Source organism: Cottoperca gobio, chromosome 17 (assembly GCF_900634415.1).
Source record: "Cottoperca gobio chromosome 17, fCotGob3.1, whole genome shotgun sequence".
NCBI classification, from domain to species: domain Eukaryota; kingdom Metazoa; phylum Chordata; class Actinopteri; order Perciformes; family Bovichtidae; genus Cottoperca; species Cottoperca gobio.
This window is the reverse complement of record NC_041371.1, coordinates 4,901,577-4,922,792: the sequence shown is the minus strand read 5'-3', so window position 1 is coordinate 4,922,792 and position 21,216 is coordinate 4,901,577. Positions and strand designations below refer to the sequence as shown.

The window sequence follows — 21,216 nt, the reverse complement described above, 5'->3', positions numbered from 1 at the left end:
GTGGGAAAAACACAATCAAAGCAAACAAAAGTCAATATTTGTACTTTTAAAGGGGAAAATTATGAGATGTCCGAATTATGATGTTATGAAATAAAAATCATAGATGAAACATATATATATATATATATAATAAAATTATATTGTCTACCCCAAATAAACACATTGTTAAAATATTGTATACATTTTTTTAATTATAATCTATTTATTTATATGGTATTTCTTCACTGTATCACATAATGCACTTAACACGCTAGATGGCGCTTGGGATGGGTTTATTGTGTATGGTATTGCCTCTATTATTTTCATCACCACTTTTATTTCCCCCTGTTTACTAATCCATAACCTAAAAAGTAATAATTTTAAAGAAATTAAATTATAATACTATTTGATAGCAGTCACATTGCTTTACATTACATTACACATCTTCTACGCATGACATGTAAAGTAACACGGGGGACTACATTTAAGCTGATTAATGGTTGCAAATTGTGATACTACACAAATATAATGCTGTTAAAATATAAAATGCATGAATGTAAAAATGTACTGTAATATTTACAGTAGGATGTGAAGGCTTTATGGGATTCTTTAACCGGAAGGGGGCGGAGAGACAGCTGTAACGTTAGCAACCACGCTGAGCGACAGGAGCGATTATCGTTAATGTGAAGGATTGCCCTTTGAAATATGTATTTAAATACACCCTGAATCTGTGTCTTAGACATCAAGGATTATTGGATATACCTGAGAAACGTCGTGTCTTTTTTTATCGTGCAGGTAAGGATCGAAGCTGATATTATTCCGGGATGCTAGCTAGCTCTCTGTTGACTGTGGTCACAGTGGGATTGCCAGTGATCATGTAATACAGGGACGTTAGCTGGCTAGCATTAGCCATGTAGCATGTTACTAGCGAGATGGTTATCAATAACAAACTATCTCCAACACTATCACATGTGGCTAAATATATCCACCGCTTGCTTTTAACGCTATTACAAGTGTTATGGCTATCCTAAAAATAAATAAATAAATTAACCTGATGACCAATTATTGGCCAACATGCTAATGCTAACAGCGAAAGATTGCTAGTGGCGCTGTCAGTGCCTCGCCTGGTTTTGACAGCTTAATTTCAGCATTGAACAAATGTTTGGCAACACACAAGTATAACTAATTTATCAACCACAAGGTTAAACCTGGCGGAATTAAGTTGGCAGCTAGTAAGTTTATATGTCGTTAACAGGCAGGTAACGTTACGTTTTCAGAATGATGCTAATTTACCCTTTTGTGGATGCTCTACTTGCTAAATGATGCTGTTAGGGTATTTGAGTTGACTAATTGTGTGACTTTCACTGTTAATTAATATTATCTAGCGTCTAATTGGATAACACGGAATATGGCAACATCGGATTCATGTGCACTACTTGGTTTGGGTCAACGCCCCACCCTGACTGTACTGTAACACTTCTTTGTGCAGGATTACACGTACAATTATGATGGTTGTGAATACAGTGAAAGGGTGAGGATGGTGAAACAATCACACATAGTCTCTCCTCCACCAGATCTTACGCAATCGCTGGAGGCTAGACTGTAAAACCACCGGCTAATACGATTATCCTGGTGTAACGTTACTATAAACTGTAATAGTGTCTGATCACTGTTGTGTGGCTTGTTCATCTGACTTTATGAACGCATGCTTCCAAAGTTCAGAGCAATTATAGTAGCCTATAACACAAATATAACTGTATGACCTTGTGTCTTATCAGTTTGTTTGGATTTCTTTTGACATTTCTTGGTTATATGTTTTTCAGAAAAGCAGCATTATTGCTAGGAATTCACAATATCCAGATAATGGACATCCTATAATATGGATTATGTGAGGTCTTTATACAACACTTAATAGCATATCATTTGCATATCATTTGGTGTATGCCATGACACATTTACAATGTTGATGTTCTGAATCAAATGCAGCACAGTAGAGGACTGTCAGCTGTCATAGTGCCATTGACACCTTAACACTCCTTGAAAGCTTGGATATCAATGTGCAGCCTCAAACAAGGTCCACCCTTTGTCCCCTTGCCAAGGGCAACGTGGTCACACGTTAAATGTTCTGATGTCTTGTTAGTGACACATTGATATTACAAGTTTTAGGTCTGAAGAAGCCTTCAGTCACAGAAAGTTGCAGTAGGTTGCACATGTGGTAGTTCTAACGCTTAAAGGGACAGTTAGTGAGTACCTACATACAACTGCTCGCAACACAAACCAAGTGCCATCTTGTTCCATTATATTCCACACCAAAACAATCTAGATTGATTAATAGCACTACAGGTTAGAGGAAAAATATGGGTTATTTTGTCTCAGAGTAGGCCATTCATTAATATCTTGCTGTCATGGGAAGTGGAATAAAATCCTCGGAGTAGATATTAAGATAGACATGTTTTAAATTCACTGGCGACCAGCAGAATTTAAATAGTTTGGCTTGTCCTGCAGAAGATTTGTCCTAACTTGTTCATACATCTAATAGCCCGTGACTCTGCTTTTCTTTCCGCGTTGTCGGCACTAAAATAATTTGGCGGAGACATTCAGACACCGCTTGTTCCACATTTGTTGACAGCGGTGGCGTCATGAGCTTCTCTTCAGTGTCTGATAATAACAGGAATTTGTCACTCATGATGCAGGCATGGAAAAACTTATGTTGTATGCTGGTGACTCCGGTTACAGTAGCCTGACTGTTTTACTGTTTTACTGTTTTACTGTTTACTGTTTTACTGTTTTACTGTTTTACTTCTCCTTTGTGCAGTTCTTCCTATTACTCTATGAAGCATCAGATGTGGGGTTGACAAACATTATTTTAAAACAAGAAGTCCTACACTCTTTATAAATCAGCTGACTTAAAATGCAAGTTGTGTACTGAATGTTGTGTTTCTTCTCTCTCTCTCTCTCTCTCTCCTCTCTCTCTCTCTCTCTGTTTCTCTGTTACTCTCTGCGTCTGTTCTCTCTGCGTCCTCTCTCTCTGTCTCTCTCTCTCTCTCTCTGTTTCTCTCTGCGTCCTTCTCTCTTTCTCTTCTCTCTGTTTCTCTTTTCTCTGCGTCTCTCTCTCTCTCTCTCTCTCTCTCTCTCTCTCTTCCTCCTCTCTCTCTCTCTCTCTCTCTTCTCTGTTTCTCTCTGCGTCTCTCTCTCTCTCTCTCTTCTCTGTCTCTCTCGCGCTCTCTCTGCCTCTCTCTCGCGCTCTCTCTCTCTCTCTCTCTCTCTGCGTCTCTCTCTGCCGCTCTCTCTCTGTCTTCTCCTCTCTCTTCTCTCTCTTCTCTTCGCTTTTTTTTGTCTCTCTCTGCGTCTCTCTGCCTCTCTCTCTCTCTCACTGTCTCTCTCTCGCTCTCTCTCTGTCTCTCTCTCGCTCTCTCTGTCTCTGTCTCTCTGTCTCTCTCTGTTTCTCTGTGTGTGTGTCTCTCTCTCTCTGACTCTCTCTCTCTCTCTCTGTCTCTCTCTCGCTCTCTCTCTCTGTCTCTGTCTCTCTGTCTCTCTCTGTTTCTCTGTGTGTGTGTCTCTCTCTCTCTCTCTCTCTCTGACTCTCTCTCTCTCTCTCTCTCTCTCTCTCTCTCTCTCTCTCTCTCTCTCTCTCTCTCTCAGAGCTGTGGGTAAGTGATGCCACCGGCGTCCAGCTGTGACTGTCCCCACCTGGACTGTGTGGGGGAAATCACCAAGGAGGAACTCATTCAGAAATCCCATGTGAGTAACCCCCCCCCCCCCTCCCATCATTGCGCTGTCCACTGCCCTACTCTTCACATACTACTCTTTTTTAAACCCTATAATAACAGGGTTTCTACATACACAATGCAGCAGCTAGGCTCTTAACTAGGACTCAAGTCACTCCTCTTTCAGCCTCGCTGCGTTGGGTGCCAGTGAAGTTCAGGTTTGATTTTCAGATTATTTTAATCACTTGTCAAGCTCTGCATGGCCGAGCTCCTGCTTACATTTCCAAACTACTAAACCCTTACATCACTGAGCGGCCACTTGGGTCAACCAACCAAAACCTGTTGGCTATACCGCGTGCCAAACATATAACCAAAGACCCGGACCTTGGAACAATGTCACCCCTCCCATTAGATGAGCTGAGTCTGTTGACTGTTTCAGAAAACATCTATAAACCCACTTCTTTAAATGATCTTTTCTATAATTCTATAATCTGTATGCTGACTGGTCGCTCTCTTTATTCTGTATCAGTCTTTGGCCGGTATGACTTCGAAACGAATAATTGATCACATTATATGTGATATTAAAAGTCTCAGTCTACCAAGTGTGAATTCAAAGCCTAATCTGTTTTTAAACTTCACTGACTCTAACCTGAGTGTTTTTTTTTCTAGGGCCAGTGCCAAGACTGTAAAGTTGGAGGACCAAATTTGTGGGCGTGTTTGGAGGTGAGACAATGATTTAACGTAAAATAACTCTTTGTTTCTCACCAGAATCAAAGGATTTCTGTTTTTAATTTCTGCATCCTCTGTTTGCTTTTCCCTCCAGAATGGCTGTGCATATGTAGGCTGCGGAGAATCTCACACTGACCACAGCACTGTGCACTCGCAGGTGAGACATCTCAAACATTACTGCAATATTATTGAATGCATAATAAAGAGCGAGGACGGGATGTGACTGAAAAGGAGGACGTCTTGAAGTCTTGACTGTGATGTTGGAGTGAATGTAGATGGAGGTGTCAGTAGAGGAGGCACAGATGGCAGGACAGGACAGGAATACCACTTCAGAGTCCCTGGAGCCATGACTTGGAATAAAACTGCCTCCAGCACTGCTTTACTTTTAACATGATCTAAGAGCCAGCACTTGCATTTTTTAGCTATTGAAGTGCACTCATTGTTAAAACCAGCTCCGTCTGCCTATACCTCTACATTCAGTGCAAATTTCAGCGGTGGGTCATCCATTATGAATCGCCATTCCTCTGGGAAGTGAGGGAGATTCAGTAGCACCGTCAGTTCCATGGTAACAGTGTCTGCCCCTCCTGGATACTGTGAAGCTGCACACAGCCTCTGGTGTTCCCAGTGTTGACTAAGGCTTTTCCTCCAGCACGCCAGGGCCAAGTGGGGTTAGAAGCAGAGACGGAGGAATATGAGAGCAAACGTGTCATTTGCTCTGCCTGTTAGTATCTGCATAGCTGCATAGAAAGGGCCTGTTCAAGTGCAAACCTCCTCAACAGTAGAGCCCTCCACACAAATCAAAGAAAAGGTTTTGAACGTGCTGGTTGAGAGATTTAATATTAGCTGACGGATCGTGACTCGTGAATTATATATCCGTTTGCTTATCCAGGACATCTGTCTGCGCAGCTCGCCAGCAACCTTTTGTGCTTTTTCCCCTCCTCACAGAAGCCATCTTTAAATCTTGTAAGAACGAAGGCCAATGCTTAATTAGCGCTTAGGCCCCCGAGGGGAGGAAAACATTTAATCTCTTGACTATGCAACGAGAAAGACTGCTGTGGGATCAGATCTGATGCCTCCGCCAGTCAAACTATACTGCGAGTAAATAAAAGAGTAACTGTTTCAGAGCGTCGAGGTAAAAGTTACAGCTCGATCAGCTGATTTCAGAAGCCGAAGCTCCACTTCTGTGTACTTTTGGTAACAAAATGGGACACATGTTTGGTATTTACATAGAGATCATATTTCAAACATCATTATGCTCAAAACAGGGCTGCTGAGAAATTGAACCAACTTAAACTTATTGCAGATAAAGGATTGGAAGTTTACCACAGCCTTATAGTTGCTCCTGGGCCACAATTACTCCTCCTAAATACCAGATCGGTTGATCAGTTCTTATGCCCTTTAATATGCATTTGTGCAAATCCTGCAGATCCACTGAGAGATTCTTCCTTATTGGTTAGTTTGTTTAGTCAGTAATGACTTGAGTGCTGAGGGCTGGAGACGAAATACACGCATTATGGTCATTATGCAACAAAGGGTTGCCCAATGAAATGCAGTTGTATCATAATCCATTTAAGTTTAGGAAAAAAACAGTAGTTTATTCCTTTATTAGTTTATTTCTTTGTCTTTACATCAGGATGACTGTAGCAGCAGCAGAAAAATAAAGGATTTTCCGGGCAGATAATATTGCCGGCATCTTTAACATTAAATATTCCACATCAGGGAAACATTGTCCATTAACTTTGACTATTTCTGAGTATCAAGCATCATGAAAAGATCCCACAGTGAAGCCGGTGTTGAATCTATCTAGTGCTGCAGCACAATACAAGCTTTATGTATTTATATGAGCTGCTGACACAATCACAAAGTGTGTGTGTGTGTGTGTGTGTGTGTGTGTGTGTGTGTGTGTGTGTGTGTGTGTGGAGCACTAGGGATTCATTTTGCTTGAAGACAATGTTTTTCAAGTTTTGTTTATGTGGGCTGGTAAACAACATCCTCTAAGCCCCATAAATCCAGCTTGTTATTAATGCCCTACCTGGTACACTTTCCTTCATAAATTATTAAAGTTGGGGAGTTTCATGGCCGTGCTCAGTCTGGTGTGCCCCCTCTGCCGGCTCTGCCCCCGCTGTGTGAAGGCTAATGCAGCCCTGATGAATAATGCAGGGTGTGCTGCTCGCCTGCTGCTCACGTTCAGTCTCCTGTCGACCTGCCAGGCTGCTGGTTTCTGTCAGAGCAGCAGTGGGTCAGCAGAACTCCACCGTGTTTCCACGGCAGTAAACGTCTGCCTGCTGCAACCCCCGCTCGGCCTCCACCCAAACCTGTAACCTGAGACATGCAGCTCAGAACAGTTGATCAAGATCTTGAAAAGATAACGTTAAACACAGAGTGTAGGTTTTGTTTTCATTTCCGGGATGGCTTGGAGGTTATCTTTGTTTACCTGCAACAAACCGCGTAGAAGGGGGGGAGTAAGTGAGCGCTTGTGTTGAATGCCAGCTTCTTGGGAATGCATGTTTTGAGTATAAGCTACAAATGCCAAACTGACGTCGCTCCAGCTTCTCAGTTGGGAGGATTTGCAGCTTTTCTTTGTCTTATGTGTTAATAAATAAAAATAAATAAATAAATATTGTTGGGTTTTGGACAAACAAAACAAGCAAATTGAAAATATGTCATACATGCATATTTAATATGTGTTAGCTGCGGCCTTAAAATGACAGCTTGAAGTGCGGTTTGTTTGTGGAACTTCTCCGTAGTCAGTGTATGTTATAGGCTGGATGTTATGGATGGCAGTCGGCACGCCCCCCCCCCCCAGTTTGGAGATACAGACCGGACTTACAGCAGCAAAGCGTTGCACTGCTGTGGACGGGGGGAAGCAGCAAAACCTATTTTTGCCACATTAAAAGAAAGGCCCACCTAAATAAATAAATCCATATCCATAGTTTAAGCGTACGCTGTGTTTAGAATATTTTCACCTGCCGAGTAACTGAAGCCGTTACATCATCTCTGCTCTCGCTCTCCGAACAAACCACAATAACAACAGTGGATTAGTAGCTCACTAAACCCCTCTTCTAACAAGCCCAACGATCCCTTTATCACCTTGTTTACATGATTGTAGATTGCAATTGTACCGAAACGAGAAAACAGTTGCAATAGTAGAATTGTACTTCCTGTGTCCAGGTTCTGAGCTGTCATTGATTTGCATGCAGTGGGGGCTGATATGTGTTGTGCACCCGTCTGTACAGACTCTAGACTCGTAGAAGCTTTCTGTATATTTTCTTTTAAGCTTCTAAATCAATCTGGTGTATAACACTGACATTGTATAACATACACATTCATTGAGTCAGTGTTATACACCATAGAGCAGGGGGGTCAGGGCCCACATGCAGCACAATGTGATCTCAGGTGGGCCGGAGCAGCAACATACAGCATAATAACCTGTAAACAACAACTCCACATGTTTCCCTTCGTTTGTCTAAATGAGATGTTGATTGGTCGATCGTGTTGAAGATAAAGAAGCAACTCGTGAATAACAAAGTGCACATGTCCTTTATCAGCTGTTCTGAGACAAATAACAACTGTGTGTGTGCAGGAGACGAGACACAACCTCACAGTGAACCTGACTACGCTGCGGGTGTGGTGCTACGCCTGTGGGAAGGAGGTTTTCCTGGAGCGTAAACTTGGTCCTCCCTCTCCGCACGGCAGCAGTAAACCCCTCCCGTCTCCGCAGAACGCTGCGCAGGTAAGATCCAGGTTCAAACTGTAGCAGGTTATTCATTTACTAGATAAGAGTTTTATGATGTAAGTGTGTGTGCGCTCTGTGTGCTGCCGCTCCAGGATAAAAGCAGGGCCCCTGGGAGCCCAACCTCTCTGAGAGTGCCCCCTAATGGAGGCTGTGAAGACCTGGACATGGAGACGGAGGAGGAGGATGAACTGCGTGCTCGAGGTCAGCTCACACAGAATGAATAACTCACTATATTAACAGAAATCTACAATAATCCAAACACTTCTCTTCCACTCACAGCGTTTGTTAAAGTTCTATTTCTGGGTAAAATATCAACTTCAAGGTAAAAAGATACATCGAGAAACAAATTTATAAATGTTGCAAAAGAAAGTTACCTAAAAAACCTACAGTTTCTCGCCAGGATTATCATTTTTAATCAAAATCATTTACTTTTGAAGTCAGTGAGGTGATTAAAATGTAATTACATTTCATCAGCTCTTAATGCAAGTATGACACAATTAAAAAATGAACATTGCATGAATGATTTGAAGTTAAGGGAGCTCAGTAATCAGCAGTTGGTTTCGTTCAGAGCACAGAATATAATTTGAATTAATAAGAGCAGCTAATTGGTTCGTCAGACTTTGAAGTATGAACAGCTCACTTTGCCTCTTCTGTTAAAAGTTTGTCCTGAACACAACACACACACACACACACACACACACACACACACACAGACGACAGCCAGCAGCCAAAACATCACAACCAGCGATCAACGAAAGCAACGAATTACACACGACTGCGACCTGAAACTGAAATGTAGCCGCTGTTAAGAGCTGACGAGCACCGACAGTGACAGACACACTGCAGAAAGCCCCACACACACACACACACACACACACACACACACACACACACACACACACACACACACACACACACACGGCCCCTGAGCAGGACTACAGGCTCCTGTGTAGCTCCCTCAGTTGACTGGCACTATTACTTCAGTCCCACTGGAGCCACCAATGCAAATAATGATTTCACTCAGTGAGACACACACACACACACACACACACACACACACACACACGCACACACACACAGGCTCCACCAAATAGCATATGTTGTGTTAAACCTCATGTGGCGTAGCTCCGGCCTTGGCGCCAGTCACTGCCTCGGTTATTTTTGTCACAAATACAGATCATATGATCAGGTGGTGGAGTAAATAAGCTTTGTAAAGCCCTCCGCAGAGTAGCTCCGTCACATAATATCCAAGGTTTACAAAGCGTGAGGCATTTAAGCTTTACTTTAACCAGATTGCCTGAGTCATAAAATCCTAACACAAAGACATGATACACTTTTGATTCGGCGAGGCTTATGCTTTCCAACGATATTATCTCTGATGTGATTATTACGGGTGAAAAAATGTGATAAATCTGCTTTTTTTTAACTTAATATAACTCTCCTTATAACTTATAGAATCATCACATGTGTAAGCTTTCTTGAGCGTCAAAGTAATTCATGGGCACATTGCAAACAGGAAATGCTAACCACTAATTCGGCATACTATTATTGGTACCAACTGGCCTACATGTGAATAATTAAAGGCTAAAGTTGTAGCCAACATTAAGGTAAGGAAGTTATTGTATATGCAAAAGTAAATACAATTTAAAAACAGCCATTAAAGAGTCAAGAGAATTAAAACAAGCTAAAATAGAATAAGACAGTTATAAGAATAGAAGTTACAGTGCATTGTAAGAAAATGAATAATTATTTGATTTAATAAAAGGCTTCGGCAAACAGAAACATCTTCAGCCTTGATTTGAAAGAGTCTCTCTGGAAGTTAGTTCCATATAAGTGGTGCATCACGACTGAACGCTGCGTCTCCTCCATGATTAGTTTTGACAGAAAGCAGACGTGTCCCAGACGACCAGAGCGCCCCCGATGATTCATTATGTAGCAGAAATCAGAAGCGTATTAAGTGTAACTTGATGAATGCATGGCTAATTTACACTTTCTGTTTACACCCCCCAAAGTGTTTTACTCAATGTGGTTTCATTGGAGGGAAAAACTCCATCAATATTAAGTGTTTTGTGGGAAGTTGTGGATTTTGTCTGAGGGAAGGAGGGGGAGGAGGGGGGGGGGTGTATAAAAAGATATCTCTGCAGCAGTATGTGATTTAAAATGCACCAGGTAGCCATCTTTTCTGCTCTTGCTGTAAAATGCTAATGTTGGAAATGGAGTGGGTGTCTTTACCTTCGCTGCCATCAGAATTCAATGGGTGGCTTGTTTTAATTTCCCCGGTGTGTTCTGTCTCCCCCAGGCCTGACGGGGCTGAAGAACATAGGAAACACCTGCTACATGAACGCTGCCCTGCAAGCTCTGTCTAACTGGTGAGGCCCCTGTTAACCTGCCTGCTGTCCCCACATGTACCCGTCTACCCCGCATCACCTCTCCGACATCGACCGCGTGCTCTTTAGTGTTTCTTCATGTTGCTTTCCTCTCGCTGCTCACACTTTCAACACGCTTCTTTTCTCTTCGTGAAACTTATTCTTCAGTTGGTTATTTCTCAAATCCACTTTTACATCAAAAAGTTTTTAATTGGTTGACAATTTCCTTTTATAATGGGTTATAATATTTCTTATATTATATATATATATTATATAAAGGTCTTATACATCCAAACACTTCGCCATGAAAGTATGTATAACAAGAAATGTAAATAATAATAATAATAATAATAATAATAATAATAATAATAATAATACACTGAAACCAACATGAACAACAAAAACATATAAAAATAAAACTTGGGATATATATATATTATATATTTATTTATTTTTATTTTATTTATATATATATATATATATATATATATATATATATATATATATATATATATATATATATAATATATTTTTATTTATTTATATATTTATTTATATATAAATAAATAAATATATATAAATACATGTATATGTGTGTTCACTTTCAGTCCAATATTCATAAGAAAATGGCAAACAAACAAATGTAAAATAACATTTCTCACTTCACTAGTACTTCAGGGTCTCACATGCAGTCCAGTCTCCTTCTAAATTTATGATTCATCAATTAACAAATCCCTATGTTCCCCCATTACCTCCTTTAGTGTTTATCCTTCTATACAAAGTTCCCTCTGTAAACTTAGCGTAATGTTTTGTAAATACCTTTTTTTAAAGCCATCCTAATGTAATTGCCCAACACGCTTCTTTTTTTTTTTACTCATTTGCAGTTTTACTCACTGTCTGCTTTTGGTCTGAAAGAAACGACTACGGCTTCACTCGTTTGGGAGAGTGACGCCGGCTGAGTGAATTGCTGCAGTGCACCATTTGAGATGGCAGAAATGGCCTTTTGTAGTTCCCTGTAGGCTCTTCTGTTACAAAAGAACATCAACTCTTTCCCGATATCTTTCCTCCTCCTCCTCCTTTCCCTTTCCCCACCATGTCTTTTTATGAGGCACGTAAAGCGCGACTTACTTACTGTTTCTCTCTCAGTCTGCTGCAGTTTCCCTTTTTATTGAATTACCAATCCTTCTGATTCATTCGTTATGATTGGATAGTTGGTGTGGTCACTTAAATTAGGGCTCCGCTGCAGAGCCTGAGGCTGTGTTATTATGTAGCAAAGCACAAATAAAAAACCCTTCTCTCTAATACTATCTACCCAGGGGGGGGGGGGGGGTGGGGTAAATTAAACTGATGATATCTAGTCTGGATTGAAGTGAAAGTGGGAAAAGATGTGGGTCAAAATTTGCAATCTAAATCACGTTCCAAATATAGGAGGAACGCAGCTGCGGAAAGGAGGGACCTCTTCTGAAACTTTCCTTTTGATGTCTATTTGTGTGAGCGCCGCTTCTTTCGGTTACCGTCGGGTCATTATTCAGTTGGAAGGACTTTTCTCCTGCCAAGGGAAGGGCCCGCACCATGCCTTATTCATTCTGCAGTTTGTCTCTTTCTCACAAACTCCTGTCCACTCGCTACCCATCAAATAAAAATCCCCTCAGCTGTTTCCCATGTCCTTCACTTTCAGCTGCGTGGGGAGTTTTCCTGCGTGAGCCAGTGTCTCTGGGAGTTTGTGAATGAACTATGGATTTAATGAAACAAAATGCATCATTCAGAACTGCTTTCTCCTTTCCCCCTGCTTTGACCCGTATAAATGTAACAACACACTAACCCTAAAAAATGATTTGCACATCTTAAGGTATTTGCAAACATTACAGATTATAATAACATTACATTATATCGTGCTTCTCGCAGATTTATTGAGGATTATATGCCGGTTTTTGAGAATGAGTCACGGCATTGCAAGCTTTTTGGTAATCGTAATCAATCTGTTAAGGGACATGTATTCAGTAAAAGCTTCTTTGCTGCTCACATATCACATATCTCTCTCTCACTGCAGCCCGCCCTTGACTCAGTTCTTTCTTGAATGTGGTGGCATGGTGAAGACGGACAAGAAGCCCGCACTCTGCAAAAGCTACCAGAAACTAGTGTCAGACCTTTGGCACAAGAACAGGTAGGCCTTTGTCCCTTTTTATAAGTCGTTGTTTGCCAACAAGCTACTGTTGAGTTCATAATTCAGTGGTCATTTTTAATTATTTTCCCATGTGTAGAATATGACTCCAGAGCCAAACCTGAATCGCAACACATGCTGTGTTTTGTCACATTGCAGACCCTCCTACGTGGTTCCAACCAACTTGTTCCAGGGGATCAAATCCATAAACCCCATGTTCAGAGGCTACTCTCAGCAGGTGGGTCACTGCAGACGGTGCACTCGTCACGGTTGGAGACACATTCAACAGTATTCTTTTGCGATCAGTCGCCGTGACCTAAACAAGTCGATGATTAGCGTTTACCTCGTCGTTTTGCAAATAACGCATGAATATAAAACATGGATTAAGGTTTGTCTGAATCCTTTAAGAACAGATTTGTGCTGAGCTGGGATTATTATGTGTCTGACGCCCAGACTATAAAGTGGTCTCAGATCTCCCGACGCAGACGCTCCCTTTTTTCTCTTCCACTCCATATCCCTCCGTGTTCCTTTGCAGAAATGACATTAGCTCCGGCTCAAATCACTCAGCCAGATGAACTGAATCCACTGCCTTGCAATTACTAGCTCAGATCTTCTGACTTTCATTCACATGAAAATGCACACATTAAACCTTCCAGACGGTGCTCGGAAGAAAAGAAAGATTAATTTGTCATAAATATAAAGGATTTCCAGAGACTTTTTACTGGAGCACGTCGAGTCTTTGTCCAGCGTCTGTAAATAAGGGATTTATGAGCACGATGAAAGGCCCCCGTTTCCTCTCTGCCAGTGTTTGTTCAGAGGAGTTAGCTGAGGAATATTCATTTGTCACGCCATGCTGGGTCGCACAGCCTTGGAATTAGCATGGCGGTGAATGAAGTTCACATTCCAGCTCCTGGGAGAGGAGAGTTCATTTGGCTTGAGAGGGAGATTGGATGTCTGTGGTTCATTAAGTTTGATTACATATTCATGAGCGCTTTTTGGTTTCAGATGTTGTGAAGCAGAATTGGGATAAACAAGGCGGAGAAGTGGGTGTTAGTTTGTCATTTAGAAGAAAGCTTTGCTGTGTCTGTCAAACTCGATTACATTTAGGAAGAATTTGTGCTGCGTTATGTTTCATTTCAGCGAGAGGAAGTGAACAGTCCTTCCTCACACACTACTGTAACCGAAACTGTAAAATCGATCCAGCTAGAACTAATTTGCTCAACTGACATTTCTTGTAATTATTACCTCCAGGACTCTCAGGAGTTTCTGCGCTGCTTGATGGATCAACTTCACGAGGAGCTGAAGGAGACGCTCTCCGAGCCCTACGACCACACCAACGGCGTCACCGTGGACGAAGGCCCCGAGGAGGACAACCGCAGTCAGTCAGACAACGACTTCCAGTCGTGCGAGTCGTGCGGCAGCAGCGAGCGGGCCGATAATGAGATGCAGGGCGGGAAGGTGATGATTGAAGACACCGGCGAGGCCGAGATGCTGATCCCTGAGCAGGATGAGATCCAGGCCAACAGGGAGTGGCAGAAGGAGAAGAACATGATCAATGACATTTACCGCTCGGGAGTTAATGGTGTTATGGGCGGAAGCACTGGAGTGGACATGGACAAAGATGTTGACACCACCACTGAAACCCTGCCCATTATCAGCAGTCAGGGAGCCATCAAGGTTCAAGGCAGAACGTCAGGTAATTATGGACAAGGAGACATGTTTCATTTGACTTTCTGATATTCGGCGTCATGTAACTCGAATACTTGACCTCCTCGCTGCCAGATTCCTTCCCCGACATCCAAATGTCCAACACTACGAGGCCACAGAGTCCAGTCCCCATGGAGGCACACTTCCCCAAAATGTCCAGCAGCCCGCCCAAAGCTGCCTCAGGCTGGCCCAGCCTAAACCCTGCACACAAGAAAGGTACTTCTGCATAACCAGAGGCAGCCATACCCAGAGTCAAACGTTTAGAAGTCACACAACACAACAAGCTTTCTCTTTAAGTATGACACTCGAGGCTTCATTTCTCCTTGCACAGAATCCTTTAATAGTGTCCTTTTAGTTAAAGCATTGAAAGACATTTTAAAGTGCTGAACTACAGTTGTCCTGGAGACCGTTTGTTTAATGCACGTGATACGTCTTTGGCGTATGAAAACGTGTAACCTGTACAGAAGAGTACTGTAGTGTACAATCAATTCATCACTCAGCACATCCACTGGGTTCTGCTGGGCGTGGAACACTCTCCTCGGGATGCTACGGTCTTTTGTGCATCGGTTTAACTAACTTTAAGGGATTCCTTAAGTATAAGACCAAGATGAGGAGAAAACACTCGGGTGAACATTTTAAGGACACCTGACCTCTGATCTTAACTTAAGGTGTTTTGTGCAGGATTGTATGAAGGTAGTTGTATCACGTGTCTCTCTCTCTCTCTCTGCCTTCACACAGCAGTGACCACGTTCTCCCCACCAAAGAGCAAGCGTCAGAAGAAGTACCGCAGTGTCATCTCAGATGTGTTCGATGGCACCATTGTCAGCTCAGTTCAGTGCCTCACCTGTGATCGGGTTAGTACGCAGCACTCTGAGGTAATGGGATCGCTGAGAGGGACGGTAGCAGGGCAGCGCTAGACAGCGGGACATTTCATTTCAAAGTCCTCAAATTGAATGTTAAGAAGAAAGAAAACTCTACTTTGCTGTTAAGCTCTGATGTACTTGCCACAGATTGTGACATTTGCGCTCCGACGAGAATAATATTCTGCCGCAAAGCTGGCAAAAAAAAAACATGCGAAGAAGAAGAAATAGGATTAACATGTGACCGAAGCTGAAGCTTTACCGTGTGTTTGTTCTGTGGCTGGCAGGTGTCCGTGACGCTGGAGAACTTCCAGGATATCTCGCTGCCCATCCCGGGGAAGGAAGACCTGGCCAAGCTCCACTCCGCCACACACCAGACCTCCCTGGTTAAAGCCGGCTCCTGTGGGGAAGCTTATGCACCGCAGGGCTGGATCGCATTTGTCATGGAATACATAAAGAGGTGTGTTTATAATATGTACACAATTTGCACAGTTATTGTTTTGCTTTGTGACATTTTTTCCCCCCTTATTTGGAATCACTTACGCAGCAGCAGCTCACACAGTCATCTTTAGTTGCACACTTTCAGCTTTTTACAATGTAATTATACAACTCAGACTTCACTGTGTTTTTCATTTTGAGATTTCAAATGTATAAATAATAAATGCAAACGAAGGAACGGCTTTTGTATTAAAGTCACTTTGTCTGTTTGTTTGAGTTGTAGTTGGTTCTGGGGTCCTGTGGTTACGTTACAAGATTGTCTCGCAGCTTTCTTTGCCAGAGATGAACTAAAGGGTGAGCGTGTGGACAGAAATGTGTTCTACCTGCACAAACACTAAGATCTACGTCTCAGTAACGATGTGCTTGTTTTTTAGGAGACAACATGTACAGCTGTGAAAAATGCAAGAAGTGAGTGCCTAATTCTGACGACTGAAGTGGACTACAAATGTATTTCTCAACATGTGAAACTGTAATGATTGCTCATCTTCTTCATCTTTTGTTTCCCTCTTAGATTACGAAACGGAGTCAAATTTTGTAAAATGCAAAGTTTGCCAGAGGTAAACCGACGACTCTAGTGCTTCGTGTCTCGTCTTGTTCCCTAATATCTCACACGCCGGATTTTATAAGATAAAACTTCTTTGTGCGTTCCTCTTCTCCAGATCCTGTGTGTCCACTTAAAGCGCTTCAGACACGAACTGATGTTCTCCACCAAGATAAGCACCCACGTCTCCTTCCCGCTCGAGGGCCTGGACCTGCAGCCTTTCTTGGCCAAAGACAGCTCCGCCCAGACCACCAACTATGACCTGCTGTCAGTCATCTGTCACCACGGCACTGCCAGCAGTGAGTCACTCCTCTTTCTGCTCAAACTGGGGCATCCGCCTGCAGTTGGCACACAGGACTGTCCTGCGTTCATTCGACACATTTCACATGTACTTGTTAGGTTTATGAACGCTGCTCTAACGCACCCCCTGTCTGACCCCAGGTGGCCACTACATAGCGTACTGCAGGAACGACGCAAACAATCTGTGGTATGAATTTGATGACCAAAGTGTGACGGAGGTGTCTGAATCCTGCGTCCAGAACGCTGAGGCTTACGTCCTCTTCTATAAGTAAGACTTTAATCGTTGCACTCGGAGCATTTGTGCGTCTGTGTAGCATTTTAAGAGTCACTGTGCTGCTTTGATATTCATAACTTACGTCTCAGTCGCGCGCAGTGATTAATCTCTGGGTCTGTTCCTGTCACAGAAAGAGCAACGAGGACGCACTGAAGGAACGTAGGAGGGTGTCGGGTTTGTTCAACATGATGGAGCCCAGCCTTCTGCAGTTCTACATCTCCCGCCAGTGGCTGAACAAGTTCAAGACCTTTGCTGAGCCGGGGCCCATTTCCAACGACGACTTCCTGTGTTCGCATGGAGGTGCGTGTGACTACGTCGTCGTCATGCTAAAACTGCTCACAGGTCAAAATGTCTGAGAACAGGAACCTTTTTTCTTGCTCACAAACGTTTAGTGGACTCTACCCGTCTCTTAACATAGACTTTGCTTTCATCCTTTGCTGTGGATGTTTGACTTTGACAAAGACTGCGGAGAGTATTCCCTTCACAACACAGCAGACTTCAGAAGGGGGGTTTACTTCTCTTTGTGCAGATGATCCTTCTCCCTCGTTCTAGCGGAGAAGAGGGAAGAATTGTAAAAAGGCTTCTGTGTCGATCAAGCTGCTTTCTATTCAGAGGGCGCTGGAAATTATGGAATTTAAAATTAAGCGGGTAAAAAAAAGAAAGAAAGAGAATTCATGATAAAGCTATTACAGGATACAGTCACAGCACAGAATGTGATTCATTCTGTAAATAAGCACCTACAGGTTGTTTCCCCTCCTTTGCAGCTAGCAGTACATAATAACTGGCTCAGTCAGGTATGTAAGTGGAGATAATGTCAGTGCGGTGAAACCACGATTGCTTTGCAGCAGTTTGGCCCGTTTTATTTTTAGTGCAAATCTGAAAGTGTCCCCGTTTATTTTCTCTTTCCTGTTCACAGCCAAGGGCATCGTCAGAAATATATGCAAGCATGCAAAGCCTTTATTATGGGCTCTGACAGCATGTTTCCCCAGGAGATATATTTCAAATAAGCAGCCATAAAATGGTTGTCGCCCATTTGTTGTTGTTCTCAAGGACAAATAGTTTGTTCTCTAATGTCGCTGTTGCCAATCTTTTTTTGGCCAGGTTAATCGTGACGTGAAATGCTAATGTCTGACGGATGTTTGAATATGTTTCACCAGGTGTGCCCCCCGACAAAGCAACGTTCATCGATGAACTGGTGGTAATGCTGCCGCAGAACGTGTGGGATCACCTTTACAGCAGGTACATACGGCAGACAGGCTCAACTGTGAATACGATCAGTTCCTTTCTGTAGAGTTTAATTTCATGTGTGTGAGTTAATGTGGACTGCTCCCTGCAGGTACGGAGGAGGACCAGCTGTCAACCACCTGTACGTCTGCCACACGTGCCAGATTGAAATAGAGAAACTGGAGAAACGGCGCAAATCCGAGCTGGACATGTTTGTCAGGGTACGTTTTCTTTTTCTTTTACCGCTACGTTCACCAGAAAGACACGAAACGTTAGATAAATACAGGATATATGTCTATATATATATATATATATATATATATATATATATATATATATATATATATATATATATATATATAAACATATTCTCCAGTCTATTGAACCAGTTGATTGGCTGCATGTGTTGGTGATCTTCACCCCGGCAGGAGATGAGAGGTGTGAGCCCAATGAAAGCCTTATCATTAATGCATTGGGACAGATGCAGCTGCCTGCTCAGTCTGCTCACTCACACAATGGCTTCTCAGAAGGAGAGATAGAGTGTGTGTGTGTGTGTGTGAGTGAAAGCTTGAGTAAGATAACAAGAGGAGCAGGGATTGTGTCATTTCCAAGAAAGATGAAATTGGTGCAGTGTGGTGTTAAGACTCTGTTCTAATTGGAATAACTACCAGAGAGAATTGATTAGGTTTTCCATTTCCTCTCCTCTCAATCCTTTCATCCTCACTTAATTTTTTTTCTCTCTCTCTCTCTCTCTCTCCCCCCCCCCTTCACCCCTTCTGTTTCTCCTCCCCATCCCTTTGCGTCCTTTCTCCTCCCTCTTGTCTCTACTGCTCACTCCTCCCCCATTTCCTCTCCCCCCCCCCTCTCCTCTGTAGCTGAACAAGGCGTTCCAGGAGGAGGAGTCACCAGTGGTCATATACTGCATCAGCATGCAGTGGTTTCGTGAGTGGGAGGGCTTTGTCAAAGGAAAAGACAATGGTAATTGGACAGAAGTCTTGCCTTTCCACCCCCATTCCTGTTTATATGTCTGATTAAAAGGCTAAATGTTTCCCACGTGACAGTTGTGTTTGATGTCTGCTGATACTTTATTATGGAAAAGCTTCTGATTTAGTTTGATTAGTTTAAACATACGGTCAGGTCTGTGCATTTACATGGCAAATACACACTGTTCTTTACATACACATGTTTTATGTGGGACATCCAAAAGCTGCTCACGTACAAAAGAAAGTGAAGTCCCACTTCTTCTCTTGATTTATCTTCAAAGAGTTTGCTTTAGTCCCCCGAGTCAAGTTTCCCTCCCGCTACAGCAAAATGAAGCGTCACAATATATTTTGTTTTCTTGCATTCGTTCAATTTTTTTTTGTTGTGCTTCCCTTGCTTCGTATTGTCACATCTATTTATAACGGCTTACATCTGGCACGTCTGCAAATGTCTTTTTTTTTTCCTTCTGACTTCTGCTCCTCTCATATTTGTTTTCTCGCTGTAGCAAGCGGGGAGCAGAGATTGCTTTTTATCGTGTGACAAAAACATTTGACACTTTAACATCGCTGCTCTTTGAAACAATTAGGATTGAGGAAAAATATCTCTGCCGTATTACCGCTGTGAATAATTATGACAAGTAATTATCTTTCTTTCTCTTTAAGATCCACCGGGACCCATTGATAACTCCAAGATAACAGTAAACAAGAACGGCCATTTAACACTCAAACAAGGTACTAACTAACATGTTGTATTATTATGAATCATTTTAAGAAGCATGAAATAAGTAAACAGGATGGATAAATAGAACCTGTTGTTCGTGCAGATCTGTGGATTGTAATAGTATTAACTACGTAGTGACTATGCACATATTGGTGATATTTAAGTGCGTGTGTTTGACCCTGCAGGAGCTGACTCGGGGCAGATCTCTGAGGAGACGTGGAACTTCCTCCACACCATATACGGCGGCGGTCCACTTGTGACGGTTCGGCCAAACGTCAGCCACCAGGAAGCAGAATCATCGCACTCGGAGGAGAAGATCGAGATGGAGACGCGCTCTGTTTAATCAAGCACTCACAACGGAAAACATTCAAGAAATGAAAAGCCTTTTTATTTTGCACTTGACTTTGATTTCAAAAGCATTCAAGCAAAGGACCTCATCTTTACCGCCACATGACAGCCTTCGACTGCTGACAGAGGGAATTAACATGTCTAAAAAAAAAAAAGGTTTGTCATGTTGTACAAATCTGTATAAAGAGCTCTTAAATTTCTATTGGCACTGTAGTGTTCGTGTGTCAGGTTGTTTTCAGAACCAAGCATTTAAACTATGTGCAGCTAAGAATTCCACTGAATGCCATATTTCTTTTCTTTTTTGTTTGTTGACTAAATGAGCACATATTGTATGTCCATGTGTCTTGTGTTGCTGATATTGATAAATCACAATACACCTTGCTGTAGATATATCACACATTGTTCCTGTTTTAAGAGAATCTTGTCCAATGAATGGTAAGAGAATCAAAATGTGACACTTTAAAGTGATTGAAATTCTAAGGTTATGAAGGGACTAATTACTGAGTAGTCTCAGGAATTAATTTTGTGTTTTGCACTGTTCTGTAGACGTACAAATTGGCATGCTCACGCAAATGTCTGGTTTGTATTTGAATGTACCAGTACTGATTAGTATGTTGGTACAAGATTCAGCACTTGGTAACTTACCACAGAAGGGAGGGTTAATAATATGATGTTAATAGAATAGAATTTTTTTGTAGAAAATATGTGGCAGGCAGTGTCTGAAGAATGCATGCTTTAACACTCAATCCCAGTTTAACACCACATGTACCTGCATGTACCTAATGCAAAGCTGCTCATAAAATGTGCACGCAAATCATGATCTGGATCTAACTTCACTAAATTGTACAGCTACAGAAAGCATATTGCAGTATGTAATCAGCATCATCAACAATCTAGTTAATTAAAGTCATTATTTTTGTGTATGGGCATGGTATTGCTTAATGCTGATAGGGGGAAGTGGAATGATGTACTATAAGTTTTTGCATATGGATGTCACTTGAGTAAGATCTATCCTGAATTTTGCTGGCTGACACTATTAAAACGTGATGAAAACATGTTGAACATTGTGGCCACCTTGATTTTGT

The 21,216-nt window shown here is 42.2% G+C and overlaps 1 protein-coding gene across 3 annotated transcripts; it reads left to right on the top strand.

The window, feature by feature from the left end:
- The first annotated feature begins 607 nt into the window (after window positions 1–607).
- usp33 (ubiquitin specific peptidase 33) lies at window positions 608–21,188 on the top strand. 3 transcript variants are annotated; one of them, XM_029452977.1, is made up of 24 exons: window positions 608–774; window positions 3,622–3,720; window positions 4,356–4,409; window positions 4,510–4,572; window positions 7,999–8,148; window positions 8,244–8,352; window positions 10,451–10,520; window positions 12,568–12,681; window positions 12,838–12,916; window positions 13,930–14,374; window positions 14,461–14,601; window positions 15,124–15,239; window positions 15,533–15,705; window positions 15,967–16,037; window positions 16,118–16,151; window positions 16,255–16,300; window positions 16,403–16,583; window positions 16,726–16,852; window positions 16,989–17,158; window positions 18,016–18,097; window positions 18,195–18,303; window positions 18,958–19,060; window positions 19,726–19,794; window positions 19,969–21,188. In XM_029452977.1, the coding sequence occupies exons 2-24, from the start codon at window positions 3,637–3,639 to the stop codon at window positions 20,124–20,126; spliced, it is 2,748 nt and encodes a 915-aa protein (XP_029308837.1). In that variant the 5' UTR covers window positions 608–774; window positions 3,622–3,636; the 3' UTR covers window positions 20,127–21,188. The 3 variants fall into 3 exon arrangements, with proteins under 3 accessions (XP_029308837.1, XP_029308836.1, XP_029308835.1); XM_029452976.1 differs by having other exon boundaries at window positions 15,964–16,037; XM_029452975.1 differs by having other exon boundaries at window positions 15,961–16,037.
- Window positions 21,189–21,216: the final 28 nt, after the last annotated feature.